The 20,505-nt window shown below is 43.1% G+C and overlaps 4 protein-coding genes and 1 long non-coding RNA gene across 5 annotated transcripts in view; 4 read left to right on the forward strand and 1 right to left on the reverse strand.

Annotated features, from left to right (window-relative positions):
* LOC135552125 (uncharacterized) overlaps positions 1-20,505 on the reverse strand; it is an 87,512-nt gene that overhangs the window by 55,581 nt on the left and 11,426 nt on the right. The window contains exon 2 of the long non-coding RNA XR_010457406.1: positions 16,535-16,727. This is a non-coding gene — a long non-coding RNA (uncharacterized LOC135552125). The remainder of the gene's footprint in view (positions 1-16,534; positions 16,728-20,505) is intronic.
* LOC135551609 (mucin-2-like) lies at positions 1,657-3,632 on the forward strand. Its single transcript, XM_064982803.1, has 3 exons — positions 1,657-1,873; positions 2,519-3,128; positions 3,431-3,632. The coding sequence occupies exons 1-3, from the start codon at positions 1,657-1,659 to the stop codon at positions 3,630-3,632; spliced, it is 1,029 nt and encodes a 342-aa protein (XP_064838875.1).
* LOC135551610 (mucin-5AC-like) lies at positions 3,664-5,024 on the forward strand. The gene is made up of 2 exons (XM_064982804.1): positions 3,664-4,520; positions 4,823-5,024. The coding sequence occupies exons 1-2, from the start codon at positions 3,664-3,666 to the stop codon at positions 5,022-5,024; spliced, it is 1,059 nt and encodes a 352-aa protein (XP_064838876.1).
* Positions 5,056-6,032, forward strand: LOC135551611 (mucin-5AC-like). Its single transcript, XM_064982805.1, has 3 exons — positions 5,056-5,634; positions 5,717-5,727; positions 5,810-6,032. Exons 1-3 carry the CDS (start codon positions 5,056-5,058, stop codon positions 6,030-6,032), a joined length of 813 nt encoding a protein of 270 aa, XP_064838877.1.
* Positions 10,231-14,385, forward strand: LOC135552123 (mucin-5AC-like). Its single transcript, XM_064983546.1, has 7 exons — positions 10,231-12,056; positions 12,195-12,361; positions 12,687-12,826; positions 13,036-13,097; positions 13,352-13,452; positions 13,587-13,762; positions 13,904-14,385. The coding sequence occupies exons 1-7, from the start codon at positions 10,261-10,263 to the stop codon at positions 13,997-13,999; spliced, it is 2,538 nt and encodes an 845-aa protein (XP_064839618.1). The 5' UTR covers positions 10,231-10,260; the 3' UTR covers positions 14,000-14,385.

A 20,505-nucleotide genomic window follows, 5' to 3' on the forward strand; every position in this document is an offset into this window, starting at 1 on the left:
ACCACAATTGCAGCTTCAACTACAACTGTTGAATCACCTACAACAACAACAACAGATGCTTCACCAACGACAAGTGCAGCACCTACTACATCAATCCCAACTGCAGGTCCTACTACCATTTTGACTCCTAAGGCAATCACAACTGAAGCTCCTACAGAAATTACAACTATAGCTCTCATGCCCCCCACAATTGCAACTTCAATTACAACTGTAGCATCACCTACAACAACAACTACAGATGTTTCAACAAACACAAGTGCAGCACCTACTACATCAATCCTAACTGCAGGTCCTACTATCATTTTACCTCAATCGACAACCACAACAACATCCACTACAACGACTGTAGCTCCGACAATGTCAATCTCAACTGCAGGTCCAACTACCAATTTAACTCCAACGACAACCACAACTGAAGCTCCTACAGAAATCACAACTGTAGCTCTTATGACCCCCACAATTGCAGCTTCTACTTCAACAACTGTTGCTCCCACGACCACAACTGCAGCAGCTCCTACAACATCAACTGTAGATGCTTCCATATACACAACAGCAGCACCTACTACGTCAATCACAACTGCAGGTCCTACTACCATTTTAACTCCAACGACAAGCACAACTGAGGCTCCTTCAGACGTCACTACTGTTGCTCCTTTGAACCCCACAATTGCAGCTTCTTCTTCAACAACTGTCGCTCCCACGATCACTACAACTGCAGCAGCTCCTACAACAACAACTGTAGCTGCTTCTACATTTACTACTGCATCCCCTACTGCAACCACAACAGAAGCTCCTTCTACAACAAATGTAGCACCAATGACTTTAGGAACAACAGTCCCAACGACGACAGCAGCTAATTCCTCAACTTTAGCTCCTTCAATGCCAATCCCAACTGCAGTTCCTACAACAACAACTCTTGCTCCTACGACCTCTACAACTTCAGCACCAACTACTTTATTCACAACTGCAGTTCCTACTACCATATTACCTCCTTCGACAACCACAACAACATCCACTACAACAACTGTAGCTCCTACAATCTCAATCTCAACTGCAGGTCCGACTACCAATTTAACTCCAACGACAACCACAACTGAAGCTCTTACAGACATCACAACCGTAGCTCCTATGCCCACCACAATTGCAACTTCAACTGTAGCATCACCTACAACAACAACTGCAGGTGCTTCCACAACCACAAGTGCAGCACCTACTACATCAATCCCAACTGCAGGTCCTACTACCATTTTGACTACTAAGACAATCACAACTGAAGCTCCTACAGAAATCACAACTGTAGCTCTTATGACCCCCACAATTGCAGATTCTACTTCAACAACTGTTGCTCCCACGACCACAACTGCAGCAGCTCCTATAACAACAACTGTAGTTGCTTCCATAAACACAACAGCAGCACCTACTACGTCAATCACAACTGCAGGTCCTACAGAAATCACAACTGTAGCTCTTACGACTCCCACAATTGCAATTTCTACTTCCACCACTGTAGCTACCACGACCACTACAACTGCAGAAGCCCCTACAACAACAACTGTAGCTGCTTCCACAACTACTAATGCATCCCCTACTGCAACCACAACTGAAGCTCTCTCTACAAAAACTGTAGCACCAACGACATCAGCAACAACAGTCCCTATGACAAGTGCACCTAATACCTCAACTGAAGCTCCTTCAATGCCAATCACAACTGCAGCTCCTACAACAACAACTCTTGCTCCTATAACCTCTACAACTTCAGAACCCACTACGTCATTCACAACTGCAGGTCCTACTACCATTTTACCTCCTTCGACAACCACAACAACATCCACTACAACAACTGTAGCTCCTACAATCTCAATCTCAACTGCAGGTCCTACTACCAATTTAACTCCAACGACAACCACAACTGAAGCTCTTACAGACATCACTACCGTAGATTCAAAGCCCACCACAATTGCAAATTCAACTGTAGCATCACCTTCAACAACAACTACAGATGCTTCCACAACCATAAGTGCAGCAGCTACTACATCAATCCCAACTGCATTTCCTACTATCATTTTACCTCAATCGACAACCACAACAACATCCACTACAACAACTGTAGCTCCGACAATGTCAATCTCAACTGCAGGTCCAACTACCAATTTAACTCCAATGACAACCACAACTGAAGCTCCTACAGACATCATAACTGTAGCTCCTATGCCCCCCACAATTGCAACTTCAACTACAACTGTTGAATCACCTACAACAACAACTACAGATGCTTCCACAACCACAAGTGCAGCACCTACTACATTAATCCCAACTGCAGGTCCTACTATCATTTTACCTCAATCGACAACCACAACAACATCCACTACAACAACTGTAGCTCCGACAATGTCAATCACAACTGCAGGTCCAACTACCAATTTAATTCCAACGACAACCACAACTGAGGCTCCTTCAGACGTCACTACCGTTGCTCCTTTGAAGCCCACAATTGCATCTTCTTCTTCAACAACTGTAGCTCCCACGATCACAACAACTGCAGAAGCTCCTACAACAACAACTGCAGCTGCTTCTACATTTACTACTGCATCCCCTACTGCAACCACAACAGAAGCTCCTTCTACAACAAATGTAGCACCAATGACTTTAGGAACAACAGTCCCAACGACGACAGCAGCTAATTCCTCAACTTTAGCTCCTTCAATGCCAATCCCAACTGCAGCTTCTACAACAACAACTCTTGCTCCTACGACCTCTACAACTTCAGCACAAACTACTTTATTCACAACTGCAGGTCCTACTACCATTTTACCTCCTTCGACAACCACAACAACATCCACTACAACAACTGTAGCTCCTACAATATCAATCTCAACTGCAGGTCCTACTACCAATTTAACTCCAACGACAACCTCAACTGAAGCTCCAACAGACATCACAACTGAAGCTCCTATGCACCCCACAATTGCAACTTCAACTGTAGCATCACCTACAACAACAACTGCAGATGCTTCCACAACCACAGGTGCAGCACCTACTACATCAATCACAACTGCAGTTTCTACTATCATTTTACCTCAATTGACAACCACAACAACATCCACTACAACAACTGGAGCTCCTACAATGTCAATCTCAACTGCAGGTCCTACTACCAATTTAACTCCAACGACAACCAAAGCTCCTACAGACATCATAACTGTAGCTCCAATGCCCACCACAATTGCAGCTTCAACTACAACTGTTGAATCACCTACAACAACAACAACAGATGCTTCCCCAACGACAAGTGCAGCACCTACTACATCAATCCCAACTGCAGGTCCTACTACCATTTTGACTCCTAAGGCAATCACAACTGAAGCTCCTACAGAAATTACAACTGTAGCTCTCATGCCCCCCACAATTGCAACTTCAATTACAACTGTAGCATCACCTACAACAACAACTACAGATGTTTCAACAAACACAAGTGCAGCACCTACTACATCAATCCTAACTGCAGGTCCTACTATCATTTTACCTCAATCGACAACCACAACAACATCCACTACAACGACTGTAGCTCCGACAATGTCAATCTCAACTGCAGGTTCAACTACCAATTTAACTCCAACGACAACCACAACTGAAGCTCCTACAGAAATCACAACTGTAGCTCTTATGACCCCCACAATTGCAGCTTCTACTTCAACAACTGTTGCTCCCACGACCACAACTGCAGCAGCTCCTACAACATCAACTGTAGATGCTTCCATAAACACAACAGCAGCACCTACTACGTCAATCACAACTGCAGGTCCTACTACCATTTTAACTCCAACGACAAGCACAACTGAGGCTCCTTCAGACGTCACTACTGTTGCTCCTTTGAACCCCACAATTGCAGCTTCTTCTTCAACAACTGTCGCTCCCACGATCACTACAACTGCAGCAGCTCCTACAACAACAACTGTAGCTGCTTCTACATTTACTACTGCATCCCCTACTGCAACCACAACAGAAGCTCCTTCTACAACAAATGTAGCACCAATGACTTTAGGAACAACAGTCCCAGCGACGACAGCAGCTAATTCCTCAACTTTAGCTCCTTCAATGCCAATCCCAACTGCAGCTCCTACAACAACAACTCTTGCTCCTACGACCTCTACAACTTCAGCACCAACTACTTTATTCACAACTGCAGTTCCTACTACCATTTTACCTCCTTCGACAACCACAACAACATCCACTACAACAACTGTAGCTCCTACAATCTCAATCTCAACTGCAGGTCCGACTACCAATTTAACTCCAACGACAACCACAACTGAAGCTCTTACAGACATCACAACCGTAGCTCCTATGCCCACCACAATTGCAACTTCAACTGTAGCATCACCTACAACAACAACTGCAGATGCTTCCACAACCACAGGTGCAGCACCTACTACATCAATCACAACTGCAGTTTCTACTATCATTTTACCTCAATCGACAACCACAACAACATCCACTACAACAACTGGAGCTCCTACAATGTCAATCTCAACTGCAGGTCCTACTACCAATTTAACTCCAACGACAACCAAAGCTCCTACAGACATCATAACTGTAGCTCCAATGCCCACCACAATTGCAGCTTCAACTACAACTGTTGAATCACCTACAACAACAACAACAGATGCTTCCCCAACGACAAGTGCAGCACCTACTACATCAATCCCAACTGCAGGTCCTACTACCATTTTGACTCCTAAGGCAATCACAACTGAAGCTCCTACAGAAATTACAACTGTAGCTCTCATGCCCCCCACAATTGCAACTTCAATTACAACTGTAGCATCACCTACAACAACAACTACAGATGTTTCAACAAACACAAGTGCAGCACCTACTACATCAATCCTAACTGCAGGTCCTACTATCATTTTACCTCAATCGACAACCACAACAACATCCACTACAACGACTGTAGCTCCGACAATGTCAATCTCAACTGCAGGTTCAACTACCAATTTAACTCCAACGACAACCACAACTGAAGCTCCTACAGAAATCACAACTGTAGCTCTTATGACCCCCACAATTGCAGCTTCTACTTCAACAACTGTTGCTCCCACGACCACAACTGCAGCAGCTCCTACAACATCAACTGTAGATGCTTCCATAAACACAACAGCAGCACCTACTACGTCAATCACAACTGCAGGTCCTACTACCATTTTAACTCCAACGACAAGCACAACTGAGGCTCCTTCAGACGTCACTACTGTTGCTCCTTTGAACCCCACAATTGCAGCTTCTTCTTCAACAACTGTCGCTCCCACGATCACTACAACTGCAGCAGCTCCTACAACAACAACTGTAGCTGCTTCTACATTTACTACTGCATCCCCTACTGCAACCACAACAGAAGCTCCTTCTACAACAAATGTAGCACCAATGACTTTAGGAACAACAGTCCCAGCGACGACAGCAGCTAATTCCTCAACTTTAGCTCCTTCAATGCCAATCCCAACTGCAGCTCCTACAACAACAACTCTTGCTCCTACGACCTCTACAACTTCAGCACCAACTACTTTATTCACAACTGCAGTTCCTACTACCATTTTACCTCCTTCGACAACCACAACAACATCCACTACAACAACTGTAGCTCCTACAATCTCAATCTCAACTGCAGGTCCGACTACCAATTTAACTCCAACGACAACCACAACTGAAGCTCTTACAGACATCACAACCGTAGCTCCTATGCCCACCACAATTGCAACTTCAACTGTAGCATCACCTACAACAACAACTGCAGATGCTTCCACAACCACAGGTGCAGCACCTACTACATCAATCACAACTGCAGTTTCTACTATCATTTTACCTCAATCGACAACCACAACAACATCCACTACAACAACTGGAGCTCCTACAATGTCAATCTCAACTGCAGGTCCTACTACCAATTTAACTCCAACGACAACCAAAGCTCCTACAGACATCATAACTGTAGCTCCAATGCCCACCACAATTGCAGCTTCAACTACAACTGTTGAATCACCTACAACAACAACAACAGATGCTTCCCCAACGACAAGTGCAGCACCTACTACATCAATCCCAACTGCAGGTCCTACTACCATTTTGACTCCTAAGGCAATCACAACTGAAGCTCCTACAGAAATTACAACTGTAGCTCTCATGCCCCCCACAATTGCAACTTCAATTACAACTGTAGCATCACCTACAACAACAACTACAGATGTTTCAACAAACACAAGTGCAGCACCTACTACATCAATCCTAACTGCAGGTCCTACTATCATTTTACCTCAATCGACAACCACAACAACATCCACTACAACGACTGTAGCTCCGACAATGTCAATCTCAACTGCAGGTTCAACTACCAATTTAACTCCAACGACAACCACAACTGAAGCTCCTACAGAAATCACAACTGTAGCTCTTATGACCCCCACAATTGCAGCTTCTACTTCAACAACTGTTGCTCCCACGACCACAACTGCAGCAGCTCCTACAACATCAACTGTAGATGCTTCCATAAACACAACAGCAGCACCTACTACGTCAATCACAACTGCAGGTCCTACTACCATTTTAACTCCAACGACAAGCACAACTGAGGCTCCTTCAGACGTCACTACTGTTGCTCCTTTGAACCCCACAATTGCAGCTTCTTCTTCAACAACTGTCGCTCCCACGATCACTACAACTGCAGCAGCTCCTACAACAACAACTGTAGCTGCTTCTACATTTACTACTGCATCCCCTACTGCAACCACAACAGAAGCTCCTTCTACAACAAATGTAGCACCAATGACTTTAGGAACAACAGTCCCAACGACGACAGCAGCTAATTCCTCAACTTTAGCTCCTTCAATGCCAATCCCAACTGCAGCTCCTACAACAACAACTCTTGCTCCTACGACCTCTACAACTTCAGCACCAACTACTTTATTCACAACTGCAGTTCCTACTACCATTTTACCTCCTTCGACAACCACAACAACATCCACTACAACAACTGTAGCTCCTACAATCTCAATCTCAACTGCAGGTCCGACTACCAATTTAACTCCAACGACAACCACAACTGAAGCTCTTACAGACATCACAACCGTAGCTCCTATGCCCACCACAATTGCAACTTCAACTGTAGCATCACCTACAACAACAACTGCAGATGCTTCCACAACCACAGGTGCAGAACCTACTACATCAATCACAACTGCAGGTCCTACTACCATTTTGACTCCTAAGACAATAACAACTGAAGCTGCTACAGAAATCACAACTGTAGCTCTTATGCCCCCCACAATTGCAACTTCAATTACAACTGTAGCATCACCTACAACAACAACTACAGATGCTTCCACAACCACAAGTGCAGCACCTACTACATCAATCGCAACTGCAGGTCCTACTATCATTTTACCTCAATCGATAACCACAACAACATCCACTACAACAACTGTAGCTCCGACAATGTCAATCTCAACTGCAGGTCCAACAAACAATTTAACTCCAACAACAACCACAACTGAGGCTCCTTCAGACGTCACTACTGTTGCAACTTTGAAGCCCACAATTGCAGCTTCTTCTTCAACAACTGTAGCTCCCACAATCACAACAACTACAGAAGCTCCTACAACAACAACTGCAGCTGCTTCTACATTTACTACTGCATCCCCTACTGCAACCACAACAGAAGCTCCTTCTACAACAACTGTAGCACCAATGACTTTAGGAACAACAGTCCCAACGATGACAGCAGCTATTTCCTCAACTTTAGCTCCTTCAATGCCAATCCCAACTGCAGCTCCTACAACAACAACTCTTGCTCCTACGACCTCTACATCTTCAGCACCAACTACTGTATTCCCAACTGCAGGTCCTACTACCATTTTACCTCCTTCGACAACCACAACAACATCCACTACAACAACTGTAGCTCCTACAATCTCAATCTCAACTGCAGGTCCTACTACCAATTTAACTCCAACGACAACCTCAACTCAAGCTCCAACAGACATCACAACTGTAGCTCTTATGCCCCCCACAATTGCAACTTCAATTACAACTGTAGCATCACCTACAACAACAACTACAGATGCTTCCACAACCACAAGTACAGCACCTACTACATCAATCACAACTGCAGTTTCTACTATCATTTTAACTCAATCGACAACCACAACAACATCCACTACAACAACTGGAGCTCCTACAATGTCAATCTCAACTGCAGGTCCAACTATCAATTTAACTCCAACGACAACCGAAGCTCCTACAGACATCATAACTGTAGCTCCTATGCCCACCACAATTGCAGCTACAACTCCAACTGTTGAATCACCTACAACAACAACAACAGATGCTTCCACAACCACAAGTGCAGCACCTACTACATCAATCCCAACTGCAGGTCCTACTACCATTTTGACTCCTAAGGCAATCACAACTGAAGCTCCTACAGAAATCACAACCGTAGCTCTCATGCCCCCCACAATTGCAACTTCAATTACAACTGTAGCATCACCTACAACAACAACTACAGATGCTTCAACAAACACAAGTGCAGCACCTACTACATCAATCCTAACTGCAGGTCCTACTATCATTTTACCTCAATCGACAACCACAACAACATCCACTACAACGACTGTAGCTCCGACAATGTCAATCTCAACTGCAGGTCCAACTACCAATTTAAATCCAACGACAACCACAACTGAAGCTCCTACAGAAATCACAACTGTAGCTCTTATGACCCCCACAATTGCAGCTTCTACTTCAACAACTGTTGCTCCCACGACCACAACTGCAGCAGCTCCTACAACATCAACTGTAGATGCTTCCATAAACACAACAGCAGCACCTACTACGTCAATCACAACTGCAGGTCCTATTACCATTTTAACTCCAACGACAAGCACAACTGAGGCTCCTTCAGACGTCACTACTGTTGCTCCTTTGAACCCCACAATTGCAGCTTCTTCTTCAACAACCTTAGCTCCCACGATCACTACAACTGCAGAAGCTCCTACAACAACAACTGCAGCTGCTTCTACGTTCACTACTGCATCCCCTACTGCAACCACAACAGAAGCTCCTTCTCCAACAACAGTAGCACCAATGACTTTAGGAACAACAGTCCCAACGACGACAGCAGCTAATTCCTCAACTTTAGCTCCTTCAATGCCAATCCCAACTGCAGCTTCTACAACAACAACTCTTGCTCCTACGACCTCTACAACTTCAGCACCAACTACTTTATTCACAACTGCAGGTCCTACTACCATTTTACCTCATTCGACAACCACAACAACATCCACTACAACAACTGTAGCTCCTACAATGTCAATCTCAACTGCAGGTCCTACTACCAATTTAACTCCAACGACAACCTCAACTGAAGCTCCAACAGACATCACAACTAAAACTCCTATGCACCCCACAATTGCAACTTCAACTGTAGCATCACCTACAACAACAACTGCAGATGCTTCCACAACCACAAGTGCAGCACCTACTACATCAATCCCAACTGCAGGTCCTACTACCATTTTGACTCCTAAGACAATCACAACTGAAGCTCCTACAGAAATCACAACTGTAGCTCTCATGACCCCCACAATTGCAACTTCAATTTCAACTGTAGCATCACCTACAACAACAACTACAGATGCTTCCACAACCACAAGTGCAGCACCTACTACATCAATCCCAACTGCAGGTCCTACTACCATTTTGACTCCTAAGACAATCACAACTGAAGCTCCTACAGAAATCACAACTGTAGCTCTCATGCCCCCCACAATTGCAACTTCAATTACAACTGTAGCATCACCTACAACAACAACTACAGATGCTTCCACAACCACAAGTGCAGCACCTACTACATCAATCCCAACTGCAGGCCCTACTACCAATTTAACTCCAACGACAACCACAACTGAAGCTCCTACAGACATCATAACTGTAGCTCCTATGCCCCCCACAATTGCAACTTCAACTACAACTGTTGAATCACCTACAACAACAACTACAGATGCTCAAACAACCACAAGTGCAGCACCTACTACATCAATCCCAACTGCAGGTCCTACTATCATTTTACCTCAATCGACAACCACAACAACATCCACTACAACAACTGTAGCTCCGACAATGTCAATCTCAACTGCAGGTCCTACTACCAATTTAACTCCAAGGACAACCACAACTGAAGCTCCTACAGACATCACAAGTGTTGCTCCTATGCCCCCCACAATTGCAACTTCAACTACAACTGTAGCATCACCTACAACAACAACTGCAGATGCTTCCACAACCACAAGTACAGCACCTACTACATCAATCACAACTGCAGGTCCTACTACCATTTTGACTCCTAAGACCATCACAACTGCAGCTCTTATGACCCCCACAATTGCAGCTTCTACTTCAACAACTGTCGCTCCCACAATCACAACAACAACAGAAGCTCCTACAACAACAACTGCAGCTGCTTCTACATTTACTACTGCATCCCCTACTGCAACCACAACAGAAGCTCCTTCTCCAACAACAGTAGCACCAGTGACTTTAGGAACAACAGTCCCAACGACGACAGCAGCTAACTCCTCAACTTTAGCTCCTTCAATGCCAATCCCAACTGCAACTCCTACAACAACAACTCTTGCTCCTACGACCTCTACAACTTCAGCACCAACTACTTTATTCACAACTGCAGTTCCTACTACCATTTTACCTCCGTCGACAACCACAACTGTATCACCTACGACAACCACAACAACATCCACTACAACAACTGTAGCACCAACAATGTCTATCTCAACTGCAGGTCCTACTACCAATTTAATTCCAACGACAACCACAACTGAAGCTCATACAGACATCACAACTGTAGCTCTTATGACCCCCACAATTGCAGCTTCTACTTCAACAACTGTAGCTCTCACAACCACTACAACAGCTCCTATGACAACAACTGTAGCTGCTTCCATGAACACATCAGCAGCACCTACTATGTCAATCACAACTGCAGGTCCTACTAACATTTTAACTCCAACGACAAGCACAACTGAGGCTCCTTCAGACGTCACTACTGTTGCTCCTTTGAACCCCACAATTTCAGCTTCTTCTTCAACGACTGTAGCTCCTACGACAACAACTGTAGCTGCTTCTACAATTACTACTGCATCCCCTACAGCAACCACAACTGTATCACCTACGACAACCACAACAACATTCACTACAACAACTGTAGCTCCTACAATGTCAATCTCAACTGCAGGTCCTACTACCAATTTAACTTCAACGACAACCACAACTGAAGCTCCTACAGACATCACAAGTGTTGCTCCTATGCCCCCCACAATTGCAACTTCAACTACAACTGTAGCATCACCTACAACAACAACTGCAGATGCTTCCACAACCACAAGTACAGCACCTACTACATCAATCACAACTGCAGGTCCTACTACCATTTTGACTCCTAAGACCATCACAACTGCAGCTCTTATGACCCACACAATTGCAGCTTCTACTTCAACAACTGTTGCTCCCACGACCACAACTGCAGCAGCTCCTATAACAACAATTGTCGCTGTTTCCACAAACAAAACAGCAGCACCTACTATGTCAATCACAACTGCAGGTCCTACTAACATTTTACCTCCTTCGACAACCACAACTGTATCACCTACGACAACCTCAACAACTGTAGCTCCTACAATGTCAATCTCAACTGCAGGTCGTACTACCATTTTACCTCCTACGACAACCACAACTGAAGCTAATACAGAAATCACAACTGTAGCTGCTACAACACCAATCACAATTGCAGGTCCTCAAACCATATTAATGACAACCGCCACTGCAACTTCTACTACAACTACAAATGCAGGTCCTTCAACCACCACAACTGCAGCGCCTACTACAACTAGAACAGCAGCTCCTACAAGTACAACCACAATTGCACTTCCTACCTCGACAACCACAACGGCAACATTTACCTCAACTTCTACGGTTTCAGTGGCATCAACTAGGTAAGCAAAATCATTTAATATATATTTATTGTGAATCAAGGAAGCCTTGCAACAAAGAACAATGTATCTCTGCCATTTACCACAAATGCTTTCATAAAAGCATACAAAATGTCCAAATGTATTATCATTTTCTCTCAGATTTGGCACAGTGGTGGTTTTTGTAAGACTAGAGTTCCAGCTCAACACTGCAGTCCCCAATAAGGATGCCGTCCTTAGTGCCGTCGACAAGAAACTGTCTACACAATTCAGGACCTTCAAAATTCAAAGAAACACTCAAGCCACCCTCCAGAATGCAACTTATATCAGTGAGTTGAACAAATTCGGCTTATATCATGAAGTATGATTTTAAAAACTTTGAAAAACAGATTTCCTCCTAAAATTCAAGACAATTAAGTCTGCTTAGAATAATTGTTTATTAATAAGTAAACAATTAACTGCTACCACTTTCTAAATACTTCTTAAATGTGTCTTTTCCACACAGAATCAGCTTTGTTGAAACTCATAAATTCTAACAGGTCATTTTGTCTGCTGCTATAGTGAATTGTAAATGAGAATTTGTTCTTAATTGATTTGCCTAGTTAACTAAAGGTTAAATAAAATAAATATAGTGATGTTTTTTTGTGCTCGCAGAACTTTCAGATACTTCATTTGCTGTTGATCTTGGTTTCAAAATAACCAATGTATCCATGGAGGAGAGACTGCTTCAAAGTGCTAGAGTCACTTTCACCGATGATACCTACAGCCAGATACAGGATTCAATTAACAGCCTAGTAAGATACTTTTTCGTACTAGATTACTCAATCTAGGATAGTGTACTGTAAAGTTTATCAACAGAATTCAACAGGAATGTTTAAGGGCCATATTGGCCATATTATTAGGCCATAATACATCTAAAAACTTGGACATGAAATTCATAACCATCCATGGTCCTGTCAGATCATCTTAATAATTCATAACTTAATTTTATGTCTCCTTTTAGCTGCATGATATTCTCAGTGAACCAAACGGCAAACAATTTGACTTTCCCAAAGCCAAATTTAGGTGAGTACAACTTCAAGCCCTCCCAAAACAACCCAATTTTCTTAACTGCACTCTTTAGAATGTCTGCTGATTTCATACAGCTGCTGTCTGTACGGCTAAACAGGATGGAGGGAGCATGTGTTGTATATGTCCCAGTTGTGGATCAGTACTACATGTGATTTATATGATCTGATATAAGGATTATTTCCATGAATAGGTCTTGTTCACACATTCCACAGTTCAACTCTCACAGGAAACCATTTTTATCTTTACAGTGTTGTTGGCAATCAAATCAGGGCAAACGTGACGTATGTATACAAAGAGAAAGACGTCAACCTCCCTAGTGCCTTTCTAGGGGATGTTTTAAAAGTCTCAGGTACGCATATTTTGTTGTCATTGATCATGATTGCTATGCTTTTTTGATGCCAGTGAGTCATCAAACTGCATGTAACAATTTTATATATCACAAGTTTATAATACCCTCTAAATATTGTTCACTTTGTATTCTAGGTCTCCCAACAACCACTGTTGCACCAACCACAACTACCAGCACCTCACCACCTACTACCCTTTTGCTGACCACTCCTTTCAGTACAAGTGACAGAGGTTTTCCTGGCTGGGCTCTGGCCATTATCATCCCCTGTGGCATCGCTATCATTCTGGTACCCCTGTGGATCCTGCTATGTGTATGTATAGGCTTGTGTTCACTTGTGTACTGTGTATACTATTTACATATTTGACAGAGTATTTAATAAAAAAAATATGCTAAATCTCTGCAATGATTTGATTTTACATGTGAATCATACTTCTCCATCCTTGTTTTGCAGTGCATTTTATGTGGCGGCTGTGCAGCTTTAAGGAGACGCTGGCAACGACACAGAGGTTACAACGTACAGTACACCACAAGAAACGGCATCTTCTGAGGTGACAAGGCTATCAAAATAACAGCCAATCATCTATATCTGCTCATCATCACAACAAATAATATATTTTTTATGTAATCCATACACCATTACTTTTGAGAAGATCAAACACAGACTTGCTTTTATTTTTATAACAAAATTGCATTGTTCTTGATAGGGTTAATAGGTCACGTGTTTCCCCAATGTACTACTTTTTAATATTATACAGTATTTCTCATTTTAGTCAAAGCTACAGCTGAGCTGGTATATTATGCATTTATGTAATTTAATCATTTATATACACAGAAATATTATTTTTGATTTTTGTCATTTCCCCTGCTGATTTAAGCTATTAACTCACTATATTTGAAAATATGCAATACAGCACTTGTTTCTGTATCATACAATTTAACACATGTAATAAAAGACTTTCAAATCAACATTAACTGGAGAAATAATGTCTGCAGAAATCCTCTTAGAATTATTTAAACATGCTATAATGCAACAATTGTTAACACTTTGCTCTACGGGGTATAAGGTATTCATAACACCTTTAAGAGTTTTCATTTGAAATCGCCTCAAGAATGATGTTGAATAAATGGATTACGGTTGTTATGAATAATCCTTCAAAATTCACAAAGGTCTCATGATTGGCTTCATAAAGGTGTTATGAAGGCCTTATCTGTATACGCTCCTATAGTAAATTGTTGACCAACAATTTAGCGGCAATTTAGATATCTTCAGAGTTTTTGAAGAATTACACCATAGAAATAGAAAGAAATAAGGTGGAAGCGACACAAGTGAAAGCAGTTCAGGCAGTTCAGGTTATCAAAAATGCTGAATTAGCAGTTGGTGATGATGGCCAGGTAAACAAACCCAATGCATGTATAACAGTCTCCTTGTCCATAGACAACTTACAGGGAACCAAATATAATTCAGCAATTGCAAGTGATGTTGAAAGACTGTTTACAAACATCCATGATAGTGAAATTGAGACCTTGTCTTGCCATTAAGAAGTACTTTATTTCATTAAAAAGGCCCAGTGCAGACATTCTCAATATCAAATCATTTCTGGGTAACAAATATCTATTTGAATGGCCCTTTGAATGGTAATTACTAGTGGGAAACTCATCTATCTTCCTTGAACTCCAAGTGGGAGGTGGAAACTAATTGTGAAGTTGTAAATACCTGTTGGATGCATTCACTTGAACTCGTTGAGAAACACCCGATTGGATAAGGGCCAACAAGCTGTGTAAACCATAAAAGTACAGCTATCAGGCTTGTAACCCTATAGCGTTCAAAACCATATTCGCTTTTTACATTTTTTAATAGTTGCATTTAACTGCCGAAAATGCTGTTGTCAGGGTAATTTCCTTAGTAGATGACATAGTAGGCCGGTAATCCAGAGGTTGGGCAAAAGTATAGAAGTCAGAAGTATTAGAGGATGCTTCCCACTCGTAATTACCAGTTGGAGGGCCTTTCAAATTTATTTTTCCCAATTATATGTGGTAAACAGAGAATGATAGAGATTTCTTTATATTTTTGAATTTTACTAGGCAAGTCAGTTAAGAACAAATTCTTATTTTCAATGACGGCCTAGGAACAGTGGGCTAACTGCCTGTTCAGGGGCAGAATGACAGATTTGTACCTTGTCAGCTCAGGGGTTTGAACTTGCAACCTTTCGGTTACTAGTCCAATGCTCCAACCACTAGGCTACCCTGCCGCCATGTCCCTTTACGCAAATTTAAATTTATTAAATGTTTGCTCACAAGTATAATTTATCTAAGTGTGCAAAGCTGTGATCACTGCAAAGGGTGACTACTTTTAACAAATTCTTCATTTTTTGGTTACTACATAATTCGATAGTTTTGATGTCTTCACTACTATTCTACAATGTGGAAAATAGTTTTAAAAAGAAAGAAAAACCCTTGAATGTGTATGTGTGTCCAAACTTGGCTGGTACTGTGTAATTATTTATTTATACATACACAATTCCGACTTCCAGTTACGAACGCAGCATTAGACAAAAATGATCCTAATTAGACTTGGCAGTCAATTTTGACACTAGTCTTTTGACTGTAAAAAAAACAGGGATCTCTAAAGTTGCCCTTATCAGATATGAAGTTAAGACCCAGATGCAAACCACGTCAGATAACCAATAGTTGAATAAACCAAAACGGGCAGACAAATAGACACGTCAAGGCAGGGGTACATAGTCCAGAGAAGAGAGGGAAAGTTACAGGACGGCAGGCAGGCTCAGGTCAGGCAGAGGCCGGTAATCCAGTGGTTGGGCAAAAGTACAGGACGGCAGGCAGGCTAAGGCAGAGTGGTCAGGCAGGCGGGCACAGAGACAGGACAGGCAAAGGCCAAAACCAAGAGGGCGAGAAAAAGAGAAGCAGGAGCTGAGACAAAGCGCTGGTAGGCTTGAACAGACGAACTGGCACAGACAGAAAACACAGGTATAAATACACAGGGGATAATGGCCTGACACTTGGAGGGGGTGGAAACAATCAAAGACAGGTAAAACAGGTAAAACAGATCAGGGTGTGACAGTACCTGGGCACATAACCGGTTGATCGGCAATGAGGGCTGGGTCCAGGATGTCTCTAGCGGGGACCCAGCATCTCTCCTCCAGTTCGTAACCCTCCCAGTCCACCAGGTACTGGAAACCCATGCCCCGTGGTCGAACACTCAGGGAGGTGTCTCACTGTGTATGCTAGATGACCATCAATGACACGGGGAAGAGGGCCTGGAAACAAAAGACAAAGGGCTGTGAGACACGGGCTTAATCCTAGATACATGGAAAGTGGGGTGAATACGGAGGGTACGTGGTAACAAAAGATGAACACCAGTGGGGCTAATAACTCTAGATGGGGAACGGGCCGATGAACCGGGGGGAAAGTTTACAGGACTCCCTGGAGAGGCAGGGAAAAAATACACAGTTATCTGATTATGATTAGCTCTTTCTTACCACCTCTGGAGATATATCAGGCACACATTGTGCCTGGATATTTTTTTACCTTTATTTAACTAGGCAAGTCAGTTAAGAACAAATTCTTATTTTCAATGATGGCCTAGGAACAGTGGGTTAACTGCCTGTTCAGGGGGAGAACGACAGATTTGTACCTTGTCAGCTCAGGGGTTTGAACTTGCAACCTTTTGGTTCCTCACCCAACGCTTTAACCACTAGGCTACCCAGCCAACCCGTGTAGATGGGGCTGGACAGTGAAACCATTTAAATCGTCACTATACCATCCTCTAAAATCATTGACAGGTAGCACAATTGACCGATGGCATCAATATGTCTTGATATAAAAAAATATTTAAAAAAATATATTATTTTGAAAGCTGAACTGTCAAATAATTTACAGACAAGGACACAATGGATGCTGACACAATGGTGACACAATGGATGGATGGGAGATCATTTTATTTGTCACATAAACATATTTAGCAGATGTTATTGCGGGTGTAGCAAAATGGTTGTGTTCCTAACTCCAGTAATATCTAACAACTCACAACAATACACACAGATCTAAAAGTAAAAGAATGGAATATATAAATATTAGGACGAGCAATGTCGGAGTCCGGAGTATAAATATATATATGCGTGATGGGATGTATAGACATTATAGATATGTGGATAGAATACTTTGTATATCTGCAGAATGCATAGGATAGAATAGTTTATATACAGCAATAGTTGAATAGGATGGCATTGACTAGAATACAGTATGAAAATGGTAAAACATTATGTAAACATTATTAAGGTGCCCAGTGATTCCATGTCTATGTACATAGGACAGCAGCCTCTAAGGTGCAGGGTTGAGTAACCGGGTGGTAGCCAGCTAGTGACAGTGACTAAGTTCAGGGCATGGTACTAGATGGAGGCAAGCTAGACATATTTTAACCAAGTGTATATATGACAAATGTTGATCATATAGTAATTGGATGATGTGAATATGTGAATGTTTTGTTAATTTTTTTTGCATCAAAAGATAAACACTTGCACATTTCAATTCTGAATAAAACAGTATGGCTTTTCTATCCTACATTTTAAAATAATTATGACCAAATACGTTCCACAGAACAAGAGCAACTGAGAGTACAGAATACTACGTCCTCTCACTGTCAACTGCATTTATTTTCAGCAAACTTAACATGTGTAAATATTTGTATGAACTTAACAAGATTCAAACACTGAGACATAAACTGAACAAGTTATACAGACATGTGACTAACAGAAATGGAATAATGTGTCCCTGAAAAAAGGGGGGATAATAAAGGGGGGATTCAAAATCAAAAATAACAGTCAGTATCTGGGTTGGCCACCAGCTGCATTAAGTACTGCAGTGCTTCTCCTCCTCATGGGCTGCACCAGATTTGCCAGTTCTTGCTGTGAGATGTTACCCCATTCTTCCACCAAGACACCTGCAAGTTCACAGACATTTCTGGGGGGAACGGCCTGAGCCCTCACCTCCGGTCCAACAAGTCCCAGACGTGCTCAATGGGATTGAGATCCGTGCTCTTCGCTGGCCATGGCAGAACACTGACATTCCTGTCTTGCAGGAAATCATGCACAGAACGAGCAGTATGGCTGGTGGCATTGTCATGCTGGAGGGTTGGGTCAGGATGAGCCTGCAGGAAGGGTACCACATGAGGGAGGGGGATGTCTTCCCTGTAACGCACAGCGTTGAGATTGCCTGCAATGACAACAAGCTCAGTCCGATGATGCTGTGACACACCGCCCCAGACCATGACTGACCCTCCATCTCCAAATCGATCCCGCTCCATAGTACAGGCCTCGGTGTAAGGCTCATTCCTTCGACGATAAACGTGAATACGACCAATACCCCTGGTGAGACAAAACCCCGACCCGTCAGTGAAGGGCACTTTTTGGTCCAGCAAAGGTGGGTTTGTGCCCATAGGCGACGTTGTTGCCGGTGATGTCTGGTGAGGACCTGCCTTACAACAGCCCTACAAGCCCTCAGTCCAGCTTCTCTCAGCCGAGGGCAGTCTGAGCACTGATGGAGGGATTGTGCATTCCTGGTGTAACTTGGGCAGTTGTTGTTGCCATCCTGTACCTGTCCCGCAGGTGTGATGTTCGGATGTACCAATCCTGTGCAGGTGTTGTTACACATGGTCTGCCACTGCGAGGAAGGTCAGCTGTCCTTCCTGTCTCCCTCTAGGTACTGTCTTAGGTGTCTCACAGTACGGACATTGCAATTTATTGCCTTGGCCACATCTGCAGTCCTCATGCATCCTTGCAGCATGCCTAAGGCACAATCATGCAGATGAGCAGGGACCCTGGGCATCTTTCTTTTGGTGTTGTTCAGAGTCAGTAGAAAGGCCTCTAGTGTCCTAAGTTTTCATAACTGTAATTGCATACCATCTCCAAGCTGTTAGTGTCTTAACGACCCTTCCACTGGTGAATGATCATTAATTGTTTATGGTTCATTGAACAAGCATGGGAAACAGTGTTTCAACCCTTTAAAATTAAGATTTGTGAAGTTGGCGTTCCAGTTCATCCCAAAGGTTTTCGCTGAGGATGTCAGGGCTCTGTGCAGACCTGTCAAATTCTTCCACACCGATCTCGACAAACCATTTCGGCATGAACCTCACTTTGTGCACAGGGGGTATTGTCATGCTGAAACAGAAAAAGCCTTCCCAAAACTGTTGCCACACTGAAGCAGTGAATCGTCTAGAATGTCATTGAATGCTGTAGTGTTAAGATTTACCTTCACTGGGGCCCAAACCATGAAAAACAGTCCCAGACCATTACTCCTTCTCCACCAAACTTTACTGTTGGCACTATGCATTGGGTCAGATAGCGTTCTCCTGGCATCCATCAAACCAAGATTCGTCTATTGGATTGCCAGATGGTAAAGCGTGATTCATCACTCCAGAGAACGCATTTCCACTGCAACAAAGTCCAATGGTATTGAGCTTTACACCACTCCAGCTGAGGCTTGGCATTTCGCATGGTGAACAGGCTTGTGTGGCTGCTCGGCCATGGAAACCCATTTCATGAAGCTCCCGACTAACAGTTCTTGTGCTGACGTTGCTTCCAGAGGCAGTTGGGAACTAGGAAGTGTTGTAACCGAGGACAGACGTTTTTTACGCGTCACGCACTTCTGTATTCGGTGGTCCCATTCTGTGAGCTTGTGTGGCCTACCACTTTGTGGCCGAGTTGTTGTTGCCCCTAAGAGTTTCCACTTCACAATAACAACACTTACAGTTGACCGGCGCAGCTCTAGCAGGGCAGAAATTAGATTAACTGACTTGTTGGAAAGGTGGCATCCTATGACGGTGCCATGTTGAAAGTCATTGAGCTCTTCAGCAAGACCATTCTACTGCCAATGTTTGCATGGCTGTGTGATCGAGTTTATACACCTGTCAGAAACGGGTGTGGCTGAAATAGCTGAATCCACATACTTTTGTATATACAGTGTATATACAGTGCCTTCGGAAAGTATTCAAACCCCTTGACTTTTTCCACATTTTGATACATTACAGCCTTATTCTAA

Source organism: Oncorhynchus masou, chromosome 13, assembly GCF_036934945.1.
Source record: "Oncorhynchus masou masou isolate Uvic2021 chromosome 13, UVic_Omas_1.1, whole genome shotgun sequence".
Lineage (NCBI taxonomy): Eukaryota > Metazoa > Chordata > Actinopteri > Salmoniformes > Salmonidae > Oncorhynchus > Oncorhynchus masou.